Below are 21,415 nucleotides of genomic sequence, written 5' to 3'. Positions count from 1 at the left end.
TAAAATTGTTACCTGTTCAGAAGCAATTTGAAAAGTTACTTGTTTGTGTTCTTTAGTTTTATATAAGAGCCATTAACTTTGAATTACAAAACCCAACAGAGCATGTAAGAAAAACAGGAGTGGTGCTCCAAATACTTCAGTAAATTCTGTTGTTTTCTGTATTTCTTCCTAGCAGAATGAAAAGCAAACCAGGCAGGATCCTTGGCTTTTAAATTCCTCTCACCTGGGGTGTTGTTTCAGCCTCTGAGGAGCAGTCTCCTGTTTAATATGTATGATAGCTCCTCATGAATATACAAGTCTTTTCTCTGCACATGGAATTTTTGTCCCATTCTCTCTATAGAGTCTGAGGCATGAAAGAAATAGGATTGTGTTACTTCTGCAAGTTTGTGACTTTTCGATAATCAACTATTAGATTTACAAACTATACCAGCACTGGAAATGTGGGAAATTATTTGGGCTATGGAATGAAACCAGTGTGTACACATTTTAAGAAAAAAAAAAATTACAGCACAGCTTTCTTTTAAAGGCACTCTACACTGCTGAGCTGCTAATCAGAAAAACAGAAGTATAATATTAAATATATATGCCTTGCTTTTTGTCCTGGTGAAAACCCTGTTAGCTTTCTGTTCTATGCTGCCTTCAGGGTGTTAAATGGCTAACCTTTTCCTTATGGTATTTTATACAACTTGAAAGCAATTCTGCTGTGTACACAGTGTTGGGAAAAAAAGCCTGCAGAAAAAACAAGTTTAGATAATTAGCACTTTTAAAATATTTTGTATCTCTAGTCTATTTTGTTTAGTAATATTAATCACAGAGGAAGAAGGGAATTTTTTACTGTGATCTGACTTCCTTTGTATTGTCAACATTTTGTATTTTGGGTATTAGAGGGGTGAAATATTCATTAATTCCACTATTGAGGTTTGGGGTGGAACTTTCAGCTGATTTTCTGCTGAGAACTTCTAAGAATAGCTAAGGAAAGCAGAAGAAAATATCATGTGTGTAAAAAAATCCTGTATTATCAACTTCCTACAGGAGCAGATGCTGCCAGATCTGGCAGTTCTATGCACTTTGAACCTTTAAAATATGCTTTGCAACAGTAATTAACTAGCAGCAAGTAATATGTTTGAAATAAACTTCCAATTAAATGTAATGTTTCTGCAGACGTACATTTTGATATTTTCAATTAATGTAAATTCCTTTAATTTTTTTTTTTCATTACTTCTGGACCAAAGTCTTGTCAGTTGACATCAAATAAAGCATGTGAGTGAGTCAGACTGCTAATTAATTTTGTTGTTCTGTTTGTTGTTTGTTTTTTCTTTCAAGTTCCCAAGTATTTTGATGAAGTGCATTTGATTAGTGTTACATTCTCCAGGAAAAAAAAAAAATTCTTGAAGGAAACCTGATTTTATCAAATTACTTGTTTTGATGCCAGAGAAGGAGAGAGATTTTAAGCTGGTGCTTACTGACTAGGCAAGATGTTACTGTGCAGCTCCACCAATCTCAGTGCCAGGAATGTAGCCTAGAGCAGAATCTTGTCTCAGATTTTAGATGCAGAGCATGCTCTGATAAAACCCAACCTGAAGCTTTTCTGTAATGCCAGTGAAAGCAGAAACAAGCAGCTAATATTTTTTTTTTCTAGTGTAAATTCTTAAGGCTCCTTTGATGCTCTTTCCTAACCTTTAAAGGCTCTTGGTATTTCTTGCTCCAGAGAAATGTATTAGTTCCTTTGGCATTGTAATCCAGCTGGAAGGATATGGTTATTCTCCTTTCCACTGTAAATACTTTCATAGAATTGACAGGATTGACAAGCTTTTGTGTAAATTTCATAGCAGTGAATCCTACTTAATGTTGTGGTCTTGGGTCCTGCACTAGTATTACTGAATTTGTCCCATCTGATGACGTTTTAATCTCTGTTCCACACTTTGGAGATTCACAGCTCCTACACCCCACCAGGCAGACAAATAAATATCTTACATAAGCAGTGGTTATTTGAATCCTTTGACTAAGGCATGAGTTCTTAATAGAAAAAGCTTATGGTAGTTATTGAAAGTGGAAAACCAGAATAACCAGGGGTTTTCTGTCTCACACTAAGTTAGACTAGTTCAGCCCATCTCTTTTTCTGTACTTTTTAAGAGGCAATACAAAAATCCACAGAAAACACACAATCACCAAATTGTAGCCACCCTATATATTTTTTCCTGCTATTTCCTTATGTAAATTAGTCTTTAATTTTTACTGCTTTCAAAACTCCCACATTATGCATGGCTCTTTCATTTTTTCCAATCAAAATCATGCCATTTGGAAACAGAATATTACTTTCAAACTATGCTCATGAATGAATTATCTTCAGGTTTTCTGCAAGTATTGATCCAGTTCCAGCAGACAGGATTCCCCTTCTTCTGCTTCAGAGCCCTGAGGTTTTAATGCTTTTTCTACCCTGTAGGTAGCTGGTCTGTGATTGTTTTCTACAGCTTGAAGAACAGCTGCCTTTCCATTACCAGGAGGATCATTTTAGTATCAATCTCTGTAGATTGCTTTGAGATCCTTTGGAAATGGAAGTTAGGCTTGTCATGTGATGCAACTTGCCCAGAACTATCACTCAGACAAAATGAGTTCTGAATCTGGTAAGTCTTAGGGAAAACAAGGAAAGCAGAAACAGCTGTGGGGGGAAAGCTCACCCAAGGCTCTGAACTACAGCCTTGCTTTCCCAATAATTCAGGTGCAGATCAAAAAGAAACACAGAGGAACTGGTAAACATCACTGTAACATATTAGTGATATCAGAAGTGACCATTAATTAACATGTGGAGAAATCTAAAGCAGCCTTGCCTGACCTGAAAATGATGAATTTGGTGACTTTCTGGCCACCTCCATTAGGCACTAAAACAATTGTTGCTGAGGACATGAACCCCATCACACAGAAGGTTAAACTTGAGTTGGAACTGGTACATGTACAAGCTGTACCAACAGGTTGCTCTTGGACAGTTTTACCAGGTGGAGTAAGGGCACTTGTCATGGCAAAAGCAGTCTTGACTTGGAGAATTTAATTTAATTTATCACCAGCTAGAGCAAATTTTTGATTACTGACTCAGCCTTTGAGGAAAAAAAAAAAAAAAGAAAAATGAAACAATTAAACAAATATTTAGGTAAACACTTTCCCCCCCCTTTTCCTCCCAAGTCGATTTCAGTTCAATACCACTCCCAAGAAGCCTGAGACCTTGGTCCCAACTTACCTTGTTTTTCCCATGCATTACACTCAATCTTTCCCTGCCCCTTCAAGGATGTGGTGGGCAATGCAGGAGGCTGAGGCTGGAATGCAGTGGTTTCTCTCTGCCAATCCATGCATTTGGCTCATTTTCTTCCACTCTGATGTGGGTTTTCCACAAATCACAGTCCCTCAGTCCCTCGCAGTCCCTGCTCTGGGTGTTGCTCTTCCTTAAATCTGCTTGAGCAGGGGTGTCATATTTTCTGTTGGGGATCTTCTGACTGGTTTTGACAGGCTGAGGTTTCTGAAGCATCCTGGGCTGTTCACATCCATATCAAAGTTGGCTGCAAGTAGCTGTGAGGCAGCTCCTGCACATGGCAGCCTGGCAGCCTTGCTACAGAAACCCTGCTCAATACAGACTTGTTGCCCCTGGTACCCCTCACAGACACAAATAGAGTTTTCAGTTGGATTATTTGTATGTGTGGGTTTGTGTTTCACAGCTAGAAATTGCCAGCCACCCACTAAATAATCTCCCTCAGTAAGCAAAGCTTAGACTTTAAATCACTGAGTGGTGTTCTTGTTGCTACTTCACTCTGAATTGCCAGCATGGCTTACTTTCCTTTTAGAATTGTTTCTTTATTATTTTGTTCAAGCACATGCTGCTAGAGCAGGTAGCATGTTCAGATCCTCCCTGGGGAGCAGGCTCTGACCCAGAATTCTTTGCAGAGGAGATTTTGTAATTTTGTAGTTTGGACAACGTAACACCAGCTGCAGAAAGCAGAGAAAATGTCTAAGCTATGGGAGGAACTGGCCTACAACACCCAAGTCAAGAGAAGTGTTAGTGCACCATGCCAAATTACAGTTCCTTCTGCATGGGAGGCCCTACTTGTGTGTGTTTTCTGCTTTCTGGAAAAATATGAGAATATTACAATAAAAAGGATACTGAAATATGGACCAGCCTGAGCAGCTCTGTGATTTTTCAAGAGCTCAGAAACTGGCCCAAATACCCACTTCATTCTGCCTTCCGGAACAGTCAACATTTGCAAAGTTTATGAAACATGTTCATAGTAAAATGGAAGACCAGATACTAAATACTTTAAAGTTGCCAAAAATCCAACAAAATTCAAATTACAAGAAGAAAATGAGCTTTTTTTTTTTTTTTTCCCAGGACTGCACTGTGATTTCTATTTTGTTCCAGAGAAAGAAGGCACAGATAAATGTATCAATGAGCTTTGCAGAGAGCTGTTGCTCAAAGACAATTCAGCAGTGTTTCCTTGGCAGTGTGTCAAGAGAAGGAACTACCTTATTGTTGCTGCTTCTGGCAAAGAAATCAGAGCTTTTCCAGTCCACAAATGGCAGAACATCAAAATGTTACAACACTGTGTTCCTAGAGCTAATGAGAGGGTTCTTTCATTAATGAAAGATCTATGAATGTACAGAATCCACATTTCAAATTGTGCCATGTAAAGAGCAGAAGCTTGTTATTAGAAGTTCTAGAGATCAGGGAGACAAAGGCTTTTTTTTCTGACTCTGTTTCATTGCATGGCCTTGAGGCAAGCCATGTCTGCACCTCCATTTCCCCAGCAGCAGGCTGGAGACAGTGAGAGCTTCCCCATGGGGCCACTGAGAGTCCGAATAGGTAATTTCTGAAAGAACTGAGACTGGCATATGGAACTTAGTATGTAAGTGTGAAGTAATAGCATGCAAACTAATGAAATATGATCAGACCTGTCACTGCTCATTTTCTGCTGTGTGGTCCTTAGAAAAAATGCACTGAGTGAGCGAGATCTGAAATATTCCAATATTACATCTGAACAACCACTGGAAAGTGGAGCAATACTTATCTCAGATTCTAATCTGTATCACCACCTTCTCCATCATTATTATATACATTTTTACATGGTGAATTGCAGCTTCACTTCTGCCTTTTCTTGGCTCTCATTCTAAAAGGTTTGTTTTACCCATTGTTGTCTACTTTTTCTTTCCTAAATACTTTGCTAGATTTCCAGCATATCTGCATAATGATACCATGTCTTCAATTATATGTTCATTTTGCTCTTGGGCTCAGAACATCTCTAAAGAAAAAGAAGGGTCCTCCCTGTGTGAGCTGTTCCCTCCCTTGCCCTGCCAAGAGTTTTCTGTGTGACACCAGGTAAAAGCATTTAGGATGTCCTGTACCTGCAGCCTGAATGCCTGTTGGAGAAACCTCACACCTAATCTGGATGAGCTTTTTCTGTAATGCCTTTGGCATTAGTTTATGTCCTTTTCACTCCTGCCTTGGAAATCAATATGTTACTTCAGTGCTGGGCTTCCCAGGCAATTCTGCCAGGTTCATATGTGTCCTGCAGTCTCCTCACTCATCTGTCCTCACTCCCCTCCCACACCTTGTTCCACCATGCTACTACCTCCATCTGCATGCCACAAATTGAAAATACAGCAGCTTCACCTCCCTCTTTTCATCCCAGCACAATCCAGTCCTAGTCAGAAGGGTCCTGCTTTTTCAGACTCTAATTTTCACCTCCAGTTGCAAAGGGAAAGAGGGGGATTTCAAGGTTCTTTACCGCTGAAATATGGCTGTGTGTACCTTCCTTCTTTCAGGGTTTCCCGTAACACAGTGCTTTCTCAGCATCTTTTGCACTTCATAGATGAAGCACTTTAGTGGCTGTAGACTTTTGTGAGAACTACAGGTTCATTTTTCCCTCCTTTTACACTTGCAAGCTTTTCTGTAATCACCTGAAGTCCATGACTGTGTATTACTCCATGCATTTTTCCCACCCTGTGTTCATTTTCACTCTGTGGTGGGTGGTGTGGCAGAAAAGGTGGATGTATTCGTGTTTCAGGTGTGTTTGGGATGAGCACGGTGTGGTGTACAGGAAATAAGGTACAGGAAGTAGCCACACACTTCTGGGTGTGTGGGCAAGGTGGTGTGTTCACAGCTGTGTGTTCTCTGTGGGAATGATGTGGGATGTGAGGCATTTTCAGCCCTGCTCAGTGGCTGCAAAATGTCTTTGAACCCCAGGTCATGGAGAGGGGGGATGGATGCTGTGTGAGAGAACATCTCAGGCTTCTGTCATCTCTGAGAGAGAAGGTGGCTGGATGGTCACCAGAGGGTGGGGAAAGCTTTCTGTTCCTGCTAATCTTGCTGGGAAAAGGGCAGGTGCTACTGAAGGAATAGCAGGATACAACAGGACACAAGATGCAAACAAAAGGTTTACACCAAGGGGAGCTCTTTGTACAAATGGATACACCATGAACTCCTGATCCCCCTGACACATGAGGAAACACTCTCGAGTTCTGCAGGCAGTTGCCACCCTGTTGTCACCCCTTGTGCTCCATCAGTCCCTTGGGAACAGCATCCATAATGCTGAGCACTAGCAGAAGGGATCCTATTTGGGAGAGCAAATCCAGATTTTCAGCAGCAAGCAGTCTGCAGATTTGGTGGCAGCTGTGACACTTGCCACATGTGCTGGCAACTCTGAATGGGGACGCTTTTGCCCTAGTAAACAGTACAGTAAGGATTTCTTAATGGAGGGGTTTACATTCACTGACCTCAAGGTCTGCTACTACATGGAAAATTGTAAAGATGTCAAGTAACCCAAGCAAACCCAAAGTTTTATCAACCTGAAAAGGTTATATCCACTGGCTCAAGGATGGTGAGGCACAAGCACTGCTACCTCCTGAAAGCTCTCTAGGTTTCTGAATGGTGTGTGGACAGTGCAGAAGGCAGCTCAAGTGATAAAGAGAGAGCTGTGACAAAAAGCCAGAACAGGGTCCTGAGCTCTGACAAAAACTCCTCCCAGAAATAGGGGGAATAAAGAGTGGCCAGGAAATGAATCAGTTTTTCCTTCAGCTAATAATAATTCAGTGCATTCAACCTTAATGCAGTTCTAGCAATATTTTCACTTGAAAGTTAGGACCTTTACATTCTCCTTCTGCTTCCATGTATCACTATTTTTAGCAGTTATTAACAATCTTTTAATTCCCAAAGAACAGTACAACATGCAGATGGCATTGGCCAGAGTGCAAAATCAGGGAGAACCAGACCCTTCCTTTATGGAAAGGTGCTGCAAGATCCAGCTTTTTCAGTAGAATATTAATCAATTCCTGTAACACATCTACATCCAGGCCTGAGCTGTGCTTTGGGATGCCTGCAAGCTTCCAGGAACACAAACACCTCCTAAAGATTGGAAACAAGTTCTGAGGCAGCTGTTGTTTGTGGTCAGCTGTGCTCTCCTTGGGTCAGTCCTGCAAGTGCCCTGCCAGCAATGAGCTCTCCAGTCACTCTCTGTGCCTCACCCTGGGGAAGCGACCACCTGAGACTGACAACAATGAGCTGGGCTTTCTCCCTCTGGTAGTCTTACTTTTGTTTTAGTCAGTGTTTCTTTCATCTCAGACATGACTGTTTTATGGACGTGAAAACATCAGTGTTTAGCACAATGTGGGACTTTTTGTATTAGTCCAGCTATGTACTTCACAGTGATGTTTTAAGGCCCCATAATAAGGGATCTCTTAACTTGGGTAGTCTCTGCTCCAGGAAAACATTTTCTTCAAAGGAAAGCATCAGGATGACTGGAAAAAGGATCCCAGGTGCAGTGATAATGACCAATTAATTATTTATCCTCTCTAAACCAGCTGAGCTCATAATTTCCCCCAGGCCTTGCTTTAATACAATTTCCATAACCCACAGAACAAAGGTTATAAATAAACCAGCCTTGGAGCACCAGCTAATATTCCACATTTGGACTAGGTAAATTACATTTAGCAATGTACTGGCCTGCACATTTTGTGTTAATGGCACTGATACAAACATGCAAAGCAGTATGGCAAGTACAAACATCTCTGTGATACCATTTTCCTAGCAAAGGGGTGAAAGGGGGAGTGGGAGATGACTACTTAGATATACTTTATACCACTTTTCCACTTGAGCCAGCAGACAATACCACAATCCACACAGAAAAATCTTTACTGTATTTGAAACTGAAATACAAATTATTTCAGCTAATAGTATATGCTTCTAGCTGCTTCTATGCCCATCTGGCTGTAGTCACAGCACCCTTCTGCCATACAGGGGCAGCTTGTTTCAGTCACAGTGGTGGATATGAGCTCAGAAGTTGCTGCTGTGGGCAGGCTGCAATGCAGGATGAGCTACTGCCTCTCCCTCAGTAGCAGCACCAGAAGCTCTCACAGTGGCTCCTCTCTTTATGCAGCAGAAAGAGAAGGTCCTATTCAGCATAGCAATTTTTATGCTGGTATGCTGGTGCATTTCAGTGTTGTAATTCTTGACTTTATCACTACAAGCAACTCCCTCGCTCAATGACAGGGCTGGAGCATCACCATGGCCCATTGCTGCCCCCTCAGCCAGAGGGACCCACACAAAGCACGGGTGACATGGAAGGAGGGAGCGAGGGGCAGGAAGGAAGTGGCAGGTCTGTCACTCTGTCACTGCTTCTCCAGATGACAGTGTGCATCCCTTTCCTCTTCACGCACTGCCAGAGCCTGGCTTGGAGTCATGGTGCTGAACAAATGGCACCTGCTGGTTTTGCCAGCTCCCAGCAGGACTCCTTCCCCTCAGTGCACAAATATCCACAAGGAAAAGCAGCCTTATTTGTCACTACTGTGGGCTTCCTTTTCAAGGAATCCCAGATCTCCTTATCTTTTTCTCTCCTACCTTTAGACAGTCTTGTGGCATGGCGGGCACCCTGGGCCTCTCTCACTTTTTCCCACGGCGAGTTCCACCTCAGCCCCGGCAGTGGTGACACAGGACGGGGATGTGGCTCCATGAGGAACATGGCTGGCACAGCACACGGGACTTGTTCTACTGCACCCACCAGAGGCAGCGGGGCACAGCCAGAGGTGGGGACAATCCCCATCCATAGGTGACGAGACAGGAATCCTGCCGGCCTGCCAGGGCAGCCTGGTGAAGCAGCGCTGAGGGGGTTCATGGCTGGGCAGGGCTGAGGGGATTCATAGCTGGGCAGTGCCTCAGGGGCTCATGGCTGGGACGTGCTGAGGGGGTTCATGGCTGGGCAGCACCTCAGGGGGTTCATGGCTGGGCAGCGCTGAGGGCAGTGCTGAGGGGGCTCATGGCTGGGCAGGGCTGAGGGGATTCATAGCTGGGCAGCACCTCAGGGGCTCATGGCTGGGCAGGCTGAGGGCAGTGCTGAGGGGGGCTCATGGCTGGGCAGCGCCTCAGAGAGCTCATGGCTGGGCAGGGCTGAGGGCAGTGGCTCAGGGGCTCATGGCTGGGCAGGGCTGAGGGCAGTGCCTCAGGGGGCTCATGGCTGGGCAGCACCTCAGGGGGCTCATGGCTGGGCAGTGCTGACAGCAGTGCTGAGGGGGGCTCATGGCTGGCCAGGCTGAGGGGCCTCATGGCTGGGCAGGGCTGAGGACAGTGCTGAGGGGGCTCATGGCTGGGCAGCACCTCAGAGGGTTCATGGCTGGGCAGCACCTCAGAGGGTTCATGGCTGGGCAGTGCTGAGGGCAGTGCTGAGGGGGGCTCATGGCTGGGCAGTGCCTCAGGGAGCTCATGGCTGGGCAGCGCTGAGGGCAGTGCTGAGGGAGGCTCATGGCTGGGTAGCGCTGAGGACAGTGCCTCAGGGACTCATGGCTGGGCAGCACTGAGGGCAGTGCTGAGGGGGCTCATGGCTGGGCAGCACCTCAGAGGGTTCATGGCTGGGCAGCGCTGAGGGCAGTGCTGAGGGGGCTCATGGCTGGGCAGCACCTCAGAGGGTTCATGGCTGGGCAGCGCTGAGGGCAGTGCTGAGGGGGCTCATGGCTGGGCAGCACCTCAGAGGGTTCATGGCTGGGCAGCGCTGAGGGCAGCTGCCGGCCAGCCCTGCTGCAGCTGTGCCAGCACAGGTGGCCACAGTCCTGAGGGGCTGATGGGGACAGCGCCAGGGCAGATACAAACAGTCCCGAGCCACAGGCATCAGGACATGTGGCCCAAAGTGCCTGGCAGGGACAGGCAGGGCTGGTGATGCCCCCGAGGCCCCATCACTGTTCAAGGCCTTAAAATGGCAGAAAATGCATTGTTTTCAGTGTATTCATTGTGCATCTTAAGGTTTTCTTACATCATCCAGGTCTAATTCAAGGTCCCACTGGTGGCATGGCAAGACACAGTTAGGTGTGTATATGACAATACCACCAAAAATAGGAGATGGGACTTATCCTGGTAGACAGGACAGAGTAAACCTGGGGTTGTGGGAAAAAGTAGCAGCAAAATTTCTGGCAAAGTTCTACCTCTTTATATACAAGCCCACATAGGGAAGAAGTGCTAGTCACCCATTTTGGACCAATCCATGAATTTCAAATGCATCTTTATTGATAAGTTGATTAAGCTCTAGTCTGAACTTTATTTTACAAGAACCTGCAGCTAACCAACACAAAAAAATTACCATCATTACCTTGTACAATACTAGCACAAAAACAGAAATGCCACAATTCAGTTGAAAGAACTGTAAAAGAACTAAATTAAATCATAAACTCTACACGTAACAAACAGTTGTGATTAGTCCCACGTGTCATTTAAACCCAGCAGCGGGAGGGGAGGACTGAACACAAAACCAAGCACCCCAGATGCCAACTCTTTCTCCCCTGAGTGTGCTTAACCGTGTGCTTGGCATGAACAAGTGGGACAGCAGCAGAGAGATGCACACCATCTGCCTGTGTCTTCTCTTCTATCCTAGAAAGCCTCCTGGGTCTGTTCTCTGCTTCAGAATAGTCAGAGCTTCCTAAAACAAGAGATTGATGCAGATTTGCACCCAAAGAATGTGAAGAAAGCCTGGTAGTTGAAGGAGAGTGAGTCTAAAAGAGAGGACTGAGCAGTGCAGGCAGAAACTGAAGTTATCCAAGCTGGCAGTAGGTACAACTCATCCAAATGCATTTATTCCAGGTGAACACAGGATGGAACACCAAACCTGAAGTTCCGGATGTAATACTGGGGATATTATGCCAACCATTTCATCATCTGCTCCCTCATTTTCTGTCTGCCCATTCTGACTACTCTGTCTGCATCCTTTGTGGTTCCTCCCTTCTCTCCCATTCTCCTGGTACTTCCCACCCTACACAGGTTGCCACCACCAACCCTCCCTCCCTCCCCACCATGCTGCCCTCCCTCACCTTCACACAGTTCTGCCAGTAACTCCAACCTGACACTCCCATCAGCTCTCCTGCCTTGTGCACCTCCATGTAACAGCCAGAGAAGGCTGAACCTTGATTTCCTGTTCTCCATACTCAGAGGAGCACTCATCTTGATTTCTCATTCCTGAGGAATACAGGGAACAGTGATCTAACTTTACAACTAAGTAAATTGAGCAAACGCCCTCAACTTGATTTGCAATTCACCTGTATTCTCCATCCTTCTTCTCTTTTCCTCCCTCTTGGTCCCTCTTTTGAATGTAGGAATGTTTACAGTAATTCAGGCTTACTTCTCTGATTTTTAGGTAAGACCCCAGAATTTTCCTGAAAGTCAGCTCACTCTCCAAGACCTATTTCTTCATCATAGTTACGGCAGTAATGGGAAATTCTGCTGTTCGTGCCACTGGGAAGAAACTGCTTTGGCATGACAGCATAAGGCTTGCACAGGACAGCACCCATCTGACAACCTGCTAAGAACACTGGCTTAAAACAAAATAAGAAAAAAAATCTACAGATAATCCATTCCCTTTTCCTTTCAAGTCTAAAAGATAAAAGAATCTCTCTTGTGGCATAGAGAGGCACTGTTACCGAATTACGAAAAGCCAGCAAAACACATGTGGCAGTGACTGATTTCCTACGCTTGTGCACATGGTGCAAGGGCTGTACAGGGATGAGACATGGAAGTGAAGGCTAATCCCACAGGAACTCTGCCATCTTCAAATCTGCAGAAGACTGGTACAAGGACAACACTGATAGATAATATTCTGTGTTCACCAAAATCAAAACCACTAGTAGTTAGTTGTCTTAATGCACAGCAAGGATGACTGAAGTTAGGTATCAGGAAAGCAATCTCACTCGTAGGCTAGCCAGGAACTGAACAGACAATCTCAGCAGCCTCCAGGACCTTCCTCAGTGAAGTTCAGTAAGAACAAGTTTGATGAGCAGCCATGGTGGACATGTTTGGGATACTCAGTCCTGTCTCAGAGCTGGTGTGGGCTCTTGAGGTCCTTTCTAGCCCCTGTGCTTACAGGTTTTTCAGCTGACTACACTGAAAAGAACAGAAGGGTCATTTTTCTGTCCAGCAGTTGCAATTAAAGCAACAAAGGAAAAACACTGCAGAATTTTTCCTTCCTTTCTCCAACCTTCATGTCTCATAACTGAGGAGTTCCCAACCCTCACAGTAAGCCCTTCTAATACTGATGGACAGAGCTCCCAGCCCTTCTAATACTGATGGAAATGATGAGAAACACAATATCCTCAGAACAATTCACAGGTAGCAGCTAGAGCGAGGACTGTCAGCACAGGACAGCCTTGTGTGGGCAGAGTGAAGTATTTCACAGCTCACTGAATGGGAGCCATGGACAAGACAGGACAAGGTCAGTGTACAATACATGGCATGCCTTCTTCATCCAATGAAAGCGTTATACGAAAATGGCCATCCTGCCCAGTCACTCTCCTGGAGCTTCACTACACTGGCTTGTCTAGCAGCCTCCAGCACTAACTACTTCCAGCTGTGGCAAGAGAAGAATTGTGAACAGTGGAGTTTCCCCACCCCCGCAGTGTGGAACCTCTCATTAGTCTTCAAGTTCACCCTGTCCCCCTACCCTGACTCCCCTCAATTTAAAAAAGAATGGTTATAATTAATGTGTGGAAGCTGATGACATTGTGCATGTGGTTCACTTCCAGTTCTCTTTTTCTCTTCTCATGCATCCTCCTTCTGCCTCTCCAGCAACCCCCTCCCCGTAAATCCATTCCATCAGTCCATCCAGCCTGCATGCCTGGGGGGCTGCTGCTCACTTGCCATAGACGCTCTCATCGCTGTAGGCCACATAGAGAAAATAGTCCTCCTCGTGGTTATCCTGCCAGGGGACAAAGGGACAAAGTGAGGAGCCAAGGCTGGAAACTCACTACAAGTGAGAAAGCTCAACCCAGAGATCACTGTAACATGAGCAGGTAACTTCTCTTTCACTGTACCTCTCCGGTTACATCGAGGGCTTTGCTTCCCAAGACCAAAGAGAGCCCTGACCACAGCTTTTCTTCTACACACAGGCAGGACACGTTTCTGTACACAGGGAATTTACTTGAAGAGCCACGGCCAGGCTGTGTTGCAAGCATGCAACAGAAACAGCTCTGACTGTTCACCAGTATCTCAGCAGTGGTATGGTCTTAAGATCGAGAGAAAGACTTGGAAGGATTTAACAAGTCAAAAATCACCTCTAGAGGGTATTTTTAATTTTTCAGAACACTTTGACAAGTGGCTGTATTTCTAAGTCCTGTTTTACATATGGGCAGTAGAGCTGAGATGTTAAGTGATTACACTGACACAAAAATTCTATAGAGTGCCAGCAACAGAGATCTGACCTCAGCTCTGAACAGTCAGACACTTTCCTTCAACGTGTTCAGATTTGGAAAACACTCTGCCTGTGTTATCTTTTATTGTCTTCATCAGTACACAGACTGATGAAGTGTCCAGTTACTGTCAAAAAGTGACAGGCCAAACAAGGCTCACAGCACCACGCCAGAGCTCTTTTATTAAAACGCCCAGCAGAAGGAGAAATCAAGGAGAAATCAATCCAGGCTGCAAACCACCCATGATATAACAGCTACAGATTTGAGAAATATGGAAATCCAATATGCCTTTAAGGTTGACAAATAACACTGCTGAGTAGAAATAGTAGGCAGCAATGCTTGCAGCATCCTATGTAATCCTCACTTATACAGTACAAGCAATGAAAAAGTAATTCTAGACAAAGAATAAGTATTCCCTAAGAAAGTATTTATAGACGGATGCCCAGTGATACTGGTCCTTTTACTGGCTTTTTACTTACTTTTACAGGCTAAAAGGAAATCTCTTTTGTTTACACAGCAAAACCTATGTCCTCCACCCTCCCCCCAGCCCCAATCCTTCCTCTGAAAAGGAAGTGGTTTATTTCAATACTTTGTTAAAGTAGCAGGAGCAGTATATCACTGCTGGGGCAAGTATTTGCCACAACCCTTTCAATTAGCAAACAACTAGTTGAATTGATAAGGCTGGGGGATGGAACTCCCCTGACCAGGTGATGGGATACAGCTCAGGACAAGAGGATGCCTTTGTTCAGGTATCTGTGACCAAGCTGAAACCACTGACACTTCTGGCCATTGCTCTTGCCAACCCTATGCTTACCTCATACAGCTGGCCCATGGTAGCACTGGTGGGAGGGATGGTGTTATTGACGAAGAAGAACAAAGCATCTTCCGGCCTCAGGTGGATCCGCTTTCGGATTAAGAAGTAGAACTGACCAACTTAAGAGGAACAAAGAATGCCTTAAGATGCAGAAGGAATGTTGAAGAGGTTTTTTTGTTTGTTTGTTTTTGTTGTTGCTGTTTATTTTTGTATTTTAACCCTAACCATGGCTGTTTTCTTTTGGTGGTGGAAGTCACATGCTGTATATAAAAAGTAGGGGAAATGAACAATGCAGGAAAAAAAAGCAATAGAAGAAAGCAGTGACTTCATGACTGTAACTACATGAGCAGCCAATTCACTCAGAGCTGGAAATTTCTCAGGTACATACCTCTTACCATGTCCCCTCTAAATCCACACTCCACCTACTATGGTATGAAATACTCTACTGAGGGGATTGGTGAGAAGACCTTTAGCTAGCTTATCCTTTAAATTCTACAGATCAAAAACACCTCAGACAATTTAGTCTTGGTGTAAATGGTTATACCATTCCTGAAAAAAAATCTTTATTATTTACTTGAACTACATTGCACAAGAAAGTTTTTCACAATCCATTAAATACTGCAAGAAGAAGAAATGCTGTTCCTTTAACTCATTAATGTTCTTAAATAAAAACAGATGTAATCACACTTAAGATCACCATGACCATTCAGAAAAAGAACTTTGCAGCTATGACTGCAGCCATGGGGTGGAAAAAGAATAGAACTATTACAAGAACCTCTCTCTTCCTGCAACAAGAGTACAGCTTCTGGCAACTCTGCAGCTAGGTCATCACTGACTGGTGATGACACTGCCCATGATACACAATTTAGTCACTGTTGTCATGGTTAGAACTCAGCTGTGACACGCTAAGCTACCAGTGAGATACCTCAAAAGATCTCAGAGAATTCTGCATGTTGTAATCCAGGCTATAAGGTATAAATATAACAAAGACAGCAGATAAATGAGATGTTGAGCCTATCTGGGTATTTTCTTTGTGCTGACCACAGAGTAGAAAGCACTTCTGAGACCCTCTCACTGAAAATCAGGAAGAATGGAGGTAGACATTGTTACCTGTGAGGTCAGAAGGCACGAGATACTTTCTTTTGTCTAAGTCAGGTACTCTGGCTTTGGGTGCTTTTTCCACAATTACCTGGAAAAAGAGAGAGCAAGAAACAGATGATGAGTATCATACACCAAAATGGTCCAAAAAGCATCAGTGGATAAGGAGATTACACTTTGATGGTGCTAGCAGGCCTTTAGGTATTTAATCTGTAACAAATACACAACTTTAAAGAACACACAGGTGAGATGACTTAAAAAAAGAACAGAAGACAACTTAAAATCACTCCCAATAGCTGTGCTGGGAGCCCAGGCCTACAGCAGTAAGCATGGTGAGTGAAAAAAATAATCCAGAACGGACACAAAAATAAACCATAATGGCTGAGAAAAAAATAATTAGGACACCTTGATGTTCCCAATTCAGGTTAATTTTGTGTGAAGAAGCTGTCAGGAGGCCAATACATGAACACAAATAAGTTAAACTGTTTCCAGGTTACGATTCCAAACTGCCTTGCACAAAATCAGCTCTACTCCCAGTAGTCCAACATCCTAATTTCTACTTTCACCAACACCAAGTGCTCTAGAATGAAGCAAAGAATTAAAGAGAAACTACAGCTCATTGGGGATTTTTTTAAAAATCTCCAGTTCTTCAGGAGTCATCATCTACTCTGAAATTCATATCCTTTAAGTTTATTATCTATATTTCACATAGTTATGGACATTTCCTTAATCAAGTAAACATACAATAATTATAATTAGCCTACCATCTGGGCAGCTGGACCCACTGAGACCTCTTGACACAAAATACTAATTTCCTTATATTCTAACACAGAAAAATACAAAGCTCTGCAGCTTTAGGATCAAACAAATCAAGAGGTCTTTTGCTAAAAGATATTTTTTGTTAGCAGAGCTAGGCAAAATATTTACCTCCGAAGCAGGAATTATTCCAAAGTGACCTGATCTCCTTTTCCATTGAAACCTTTGGAACTACTGTGTTTGTGCAGAAAAAACCTGCAGGCTTTTTTTTCCCTCATGTGTATTTTTGAACTGGTAAAAGATATATCATGTTTCAATCTATATGGCTTGCTGTTCTGCAGAAGCCATTCTGACCACCTAAATGAAAGCAAAAGCTGGATTTTTCTGAACTTCCTAAACTTTTTAATTTCCTTAGACCCTGTAAATACTCCACAGGAAACACTGTGGGACTGATTTCTAAGGGCTCCATGCTCCCATAGCTCTTTGGCAACCCAAATACAGCTGTTGTGTAAGGGAAAAAGTTGGACTGCTGTGGACTAAGACTTCTTTGGAAGCAAAATGATGTTGACCCACTAGTGAAACACCACACCAGAACAAAATGTTATCATGAGCTTGGCGTATTTTAGCCTGGACATGGTGCTGTGCTAACCTGAATCTTTCTAAAGCCAAGTGAGTGTCTGCAAAATATCTCACACCAGAGAGGTACCAACTAGGACATCTTTTCCCTGTGCTCCATTTGGATGTGGCCAGCACAGCCAAACCCGCTGAAGTTTCCAGGTTTGATTTTAAAATAGAAACATGGTTGCCTCAGCTACTTCAAGATTTTCAAGTACCTAAGTTAGCACAAGGCATTCAAGCTCCTTCAGGGAGTCTGAGGTAGGACATGGATTTCTGTACAAGATGCAGCTGGCAAATGCTGTGAGAGAAGGACACTACCACAACCTCACTGAACAGCAACACACAACACTTCTCACATTTTTTACCAGCACAGCCAAACAAAGCAGTAGCTAACACAATAAACTGCAGTGGGGAAAAACCTTTAGTTCTTGCCTCCAATTTAAAAAGCTACTGACAAGCCAAACTGCTTGCTGTGACTTCCCTAACTGGAGGTGGGGGGGAAGGAGGGGGATTGTAGATTGGTCATTAGATAATAAAGGAAAAGAAGTCATGCCTTTGAGGTGACTGTTGGGGGTTCTAAGCCCCTAGGAAAGATTTAGGAGAGATTTAAATCAGATTACCACTGATTTAGGAGAGCTTAAGGGACATCTCCCTCCTGCAAAGATGCACGGAAGGAATGGAGATGCTCTGCTCATCTGACTGGCAACTGTAGTCAGTTTTGCTGTATAATGCAGCTTATCTCTTCCGAGCCACTAAACCCTTCCCATACATAAAAAAAAAAACAAAACCAAAAACCAAAAAACAACTAAAAGGAAAACCGTAAGGGTAGAATACAGATAGCTACATTTGCCTGGCTGTTGAGTGGCGACTGTGATAACGCAGGGCAGTGAAATCTCATCAAAATGCTGAGATGTATCACGGCACTGCAGCGTAGGCAGCCAAAAGGATGACATCTTCAAGGATCCTGCTGTCAGGAAGGGCAGACACAGAAGTGATGTGAAGAACAGAGTGCTGCATTCAAGAGGCCATCCCTAATAATTCACATCTGGGCCTTGCTGTGCATAATTTCCAATTATCATTAACTCCAGCACACCTTGTTATTCTGGTCCTGGTTTTCTTTACAAAGTTCTGCTGATGAGCCCCTGTCTTGACCTTCTTTACCTCCTGCCAGACTGGGCCTTGTCCTGGGCTCCCCACAGGGCTCTTCCCGACACATTTGTCATGGCCTGCTGTGCAATCTGCCACGTTAATCCTCAATTTACACCTTGTCTCTCACCCAACCTACACAGCCCTCATCCTAAATACCCAACCCCACACACCTCAAGCATGCTCAACCTATGCCAAAAAAGAGAGAACAAAGGCACCCAAATACTGACTTCCAAAAACTTGTTTCCAAGTCCATTTGAGGGTCACTCCCAAGATAAAAAAATGTTGTTAGCCTGCAGGGAAAACATGGGGTGTAACTGTTCCCCCTTTGTCATTAGTTTTTCAGGAAGGACCCAGTTTTTTTGAATGCAGTACAGTTGTGCAGTCTATCTAGGGCAGACCTCTCCAGTGGGGAAGGAAAAAAAGAATACTTGCAAAATGTTTATTAAAAAAGAAAAAACACTCTACACTTAATTATATTTGTCTTTTTTTTTTTTTTTTCTTTCATCCCAATAATTATTCGGAATTATGAAGCCAGAAGTTTCCCGTAGGCACTCCAAAGGGGCCTAAGAATGAGGAAGCAAAATTTAGCTAGATGACCTTGCATTCCAAGTGACATTTTCTCCACAGGATGATTAAACAGGAGGGTAAAAGGACCCAGAAGTATCATTTTTTTCTGCTCATGCAAAGGAAAAGAGCAAGGCTATATAGAAAAGACAAGCCATAGTGAAGTAAAATAAAAATAACAGGGACGTACGAGATGACCCGGATGCAGACCGTGTTTAGCATGAAGAGTACCCGGTTAACCGCCTCACTGATCTCCATTTTCACAGAAACACGGGTGAGCTCCTTGCCCACTCACCCCCACGCATGCCAGAAAAAGATCAGCAGCGTTCCCACCGCGGAGTCACCGCGCATCCCGGGGAAAAGGTGTATTCCACCCCCACCCGCACCGCAGCCCTCCGCGCATCGCGAATAGCCCCAGCTTCGCTCTAGGGAGAAAAGCAGCCGGGGATGCGAATCAGAGCAGCGAGATCACGGCCATCCGTACTAAACTCATTTCCTTCCAAAACAAGGCGAGCAGCAGCCGGCGGCCAGCACGGAGCGCAAAGGCGGCCGCCCGGCAGCGCGCACTCACGGGGACTCTGTCGGGGTATTTCTTCCGGATCTTCTCCCCTTCTTTTTTCCTGTACTCGAACGGGTGGTCTTCCTTGTACTGGAACTTCATGGCGCCGGGCTGTCCCTCCGCTGGCGGCTGCTGCGGCTGCCTCCGCCCGGCCGGCGCTGCGCACAAAGCCGCGGCCGCTCCCGCCCCGCCGCCAGCGCCGCTCTGACGTCACGCCCGGGCCCCGCCCCGCCCTTACGTCACGGGGAGGGGTGACGTCACGCGGAGGTGCCCCCCTGACGTCACAGGGAGGCACCGCGCTGGCCGGGGCAGGGAGAGGTGGGCGGCAAGGAAGGGGGGGCACCTTCCGTCAGTGTTCGTGCACTGATGTGTTGCCCGGCAGCACATAAACAAACAACTGTTATACACGAAAATTTGTCCAGCCAGATTAAAATGAAAAAATAAAATATTTATTTTGCAATCCAATTCTATCTATCCAGCCACACGGAAAGAACAGAGCCGAGCCCGGGGCTGGCCCTGGGTGTGCAACAAGGAGTCAGCCTCAGCAGAGGTTTTCCTCTGTGCCCACACGCCTCCATCCTGGCATGAGTGGTTTTTATAGGGAAAATTCCGCCTGAGGTCAAGATTTTTGCAATCAGTCTTTTCTTCTATTCAGAGTCCATAGGTTAAAAAAATTTTCTTTTTTGGTGATGAGGAAGAACAATTCAGTGTCTGGAGTTGTTGGATCCCTTGATGAAGTTTACGGGAACCCTGCATTCACATGTATCTGCCCAAGGATTTCCATCATATCCATCTCTGGGCATCCCGTATCTCTCCAGACATGGCCCATCAAATCGGGCTCTAATATACACCAGGTGTCACCTGTGAGGTTGGGGGGGACTCCTAATACAAACATGTATACTCCAACAAATATTCAATATCACATTTATCATACCAGAAATGGCGCAAATTAGATCTACTACACATAACACAAGCATTTAAACACAATTTTTATTTTTTAATACATACATGCCCTCTGCAGTGTGACTCAGGGCTGTCAAAACAGCACCAGCCTCAGCGGGGCACAAGGCTCGGGGCTCCCCAGGAGAGGCCTGGGTGGCCCCACTTGCCCCGATGGGTGTGGTGCGAAATGTAAAAAATTGTGCTGCATACACAAAAATAATGGCTCATCCTTGTGAAGGAATAAATAAATAGGCTCCACAACTTGGGGTAGTTATGAAGGGGGTATGTACGGTCAGCGCCTGGCACAAGTGAGATATTTCTCCAAGACTTGCACACTGAGTTTTAATCTGACCCAAACTTTTATTCCCAAAGGTGTTCCATATGCAATACGTTACACAACTTTTCTATGCATATTTAACTCCTGGCCCCGCCTGCCCTTGTCCCTAATGCTAAATAAGTCTACACCCTTCTGGGCACACGTAGTTTGCTGTGGTGGTCGCACGGGGGTCCCTGGTGGTCTCTTGAGGCTGAAGATCATAGTCATCCTCATGGTTGAACTTTAGTACTCTTCTTCTCTGCGCATGCATTTTCAGTCTTTTGGTGCTTATCTGAGTACAAGTATCAGTCTGAGAGATAAGTCTGGAGATAGAGGAGCCTCTTTATCTGGTTTCTTTTTCTTTTTGATCCCTTTTTTTTATTGCTTATGCAAGAAGGTTCAGTAATTTGCATTTCTTATGCCCTTTTGTACTTTGGTTTCTTAAGTAAAAAGTTAAAATTCAACACATAATTTTACAAGCTAAAATAGAAATGCTTAATTCCTTTTGTTAACTTAAGTGAATTCCAAAATTCTCTGTTTCACTTGGACTGGCCCCGTGGCTGCTGGGGTTTGGGTTGTTGCCTTTTTTGTAGCACCTCTCTGGCAGAAAGCGTTGCCATATGATGGGTCACCCCAGATGCGTGTTGCAAACAGCAGGCAGCTAAAGGTCTGCCAACAAGCCAAAACACCCAGCCAACTTCGGCCCAGTTACTCAGCTGGCACATAAAATATCTGGGTTTTTTTCCCCTAGGAGTAGATCAACTCACAATTATTCACTGATCAGCAGAAGAGCAGGTATTAATGAATGGCTCAGCATGCTCAAATCAGGACAAAAATAAATTGCTACAATTCAATGAGTTGGATTGTATTAAATTATTTTTTCTTTGCATGCTTTACCTAGAGGAAACAC

At 44.4% G+C, this 21,415-nt stretch overlaps 2 protein-coding genes across 3 annotated transcripts in view; both read right to left on the bottom strand.

Annotated features, from left to right (window-relative positions):
- SYCE3 (synaptonemal complex central element protein 3) overlaps positions 1-3,563 on the bottom strand; it is a 34,204-nt gene extending 30,641 nt beyond the window's left edge. The window contains exon 1 of one of the 2 annotated variants that reach the window (XM_077783191.1): positions 3,233-3,563. Coding sequence is in view for 1 of the 2 variants with exons in the window: in XM_021539196.3 (XP_021394871.1) it covers positions 3,233-3,250 (18 nt within the window). In the remaining variant the exon portion in view is untranslated. The remainder of the gene's footprint in view (positions 1-3,232) is intronic. The other variant, XM_021539196.3, reaches the window with a different exon arrangement.
- A 6,940-nt stretch (positions 3,564-10,503) lies between these two features.
- GABARAPL1 (GABA type A receptor associated protein like 1) lies at positions 10,504-19,451 on the bottom strand. The gene is made up of 4 exons (XM_021539194.3): positions 19,260-19,451; positions 15,614-15,692; positions 14,504-14,622; positions 10,504-13,199 (listed from the first exon to the last, which is right to left on the bottom strand). Exons 1-4 carry the CDS (start codon positions 19,347-19,349, stop codon positions 13,134-13,136), a joined length of 354 nt encoding a protein of 117 aa, XP_021394869.1. The 5' UTR covers positions 19,350-19,451; the 3' UTR covers positions 10,504-13,133.
- Between the last annotated feature and the right edge of the window lie 1,964 nt (positions 19,452-21,415).

Source organism: Lonchura striata, chromosome 5 (genome assembly GCF_046129695.1).
Source record: "Lonchura striata isolate bLonStr1 chromosome 5, bLonStr1.mat, whole genome shotgun sequence".
Classification (NCBI taxonomy): Eukaryota; Metazoa; Chordata; class Aves; order Passeriformes; family Estrildidae; genus Lonchura; species Lonchura striata.
Note: the sequence above shows the minus strand (reverse complement) of the source record. Positions and strands in the feature narration are given on the sequence as shown.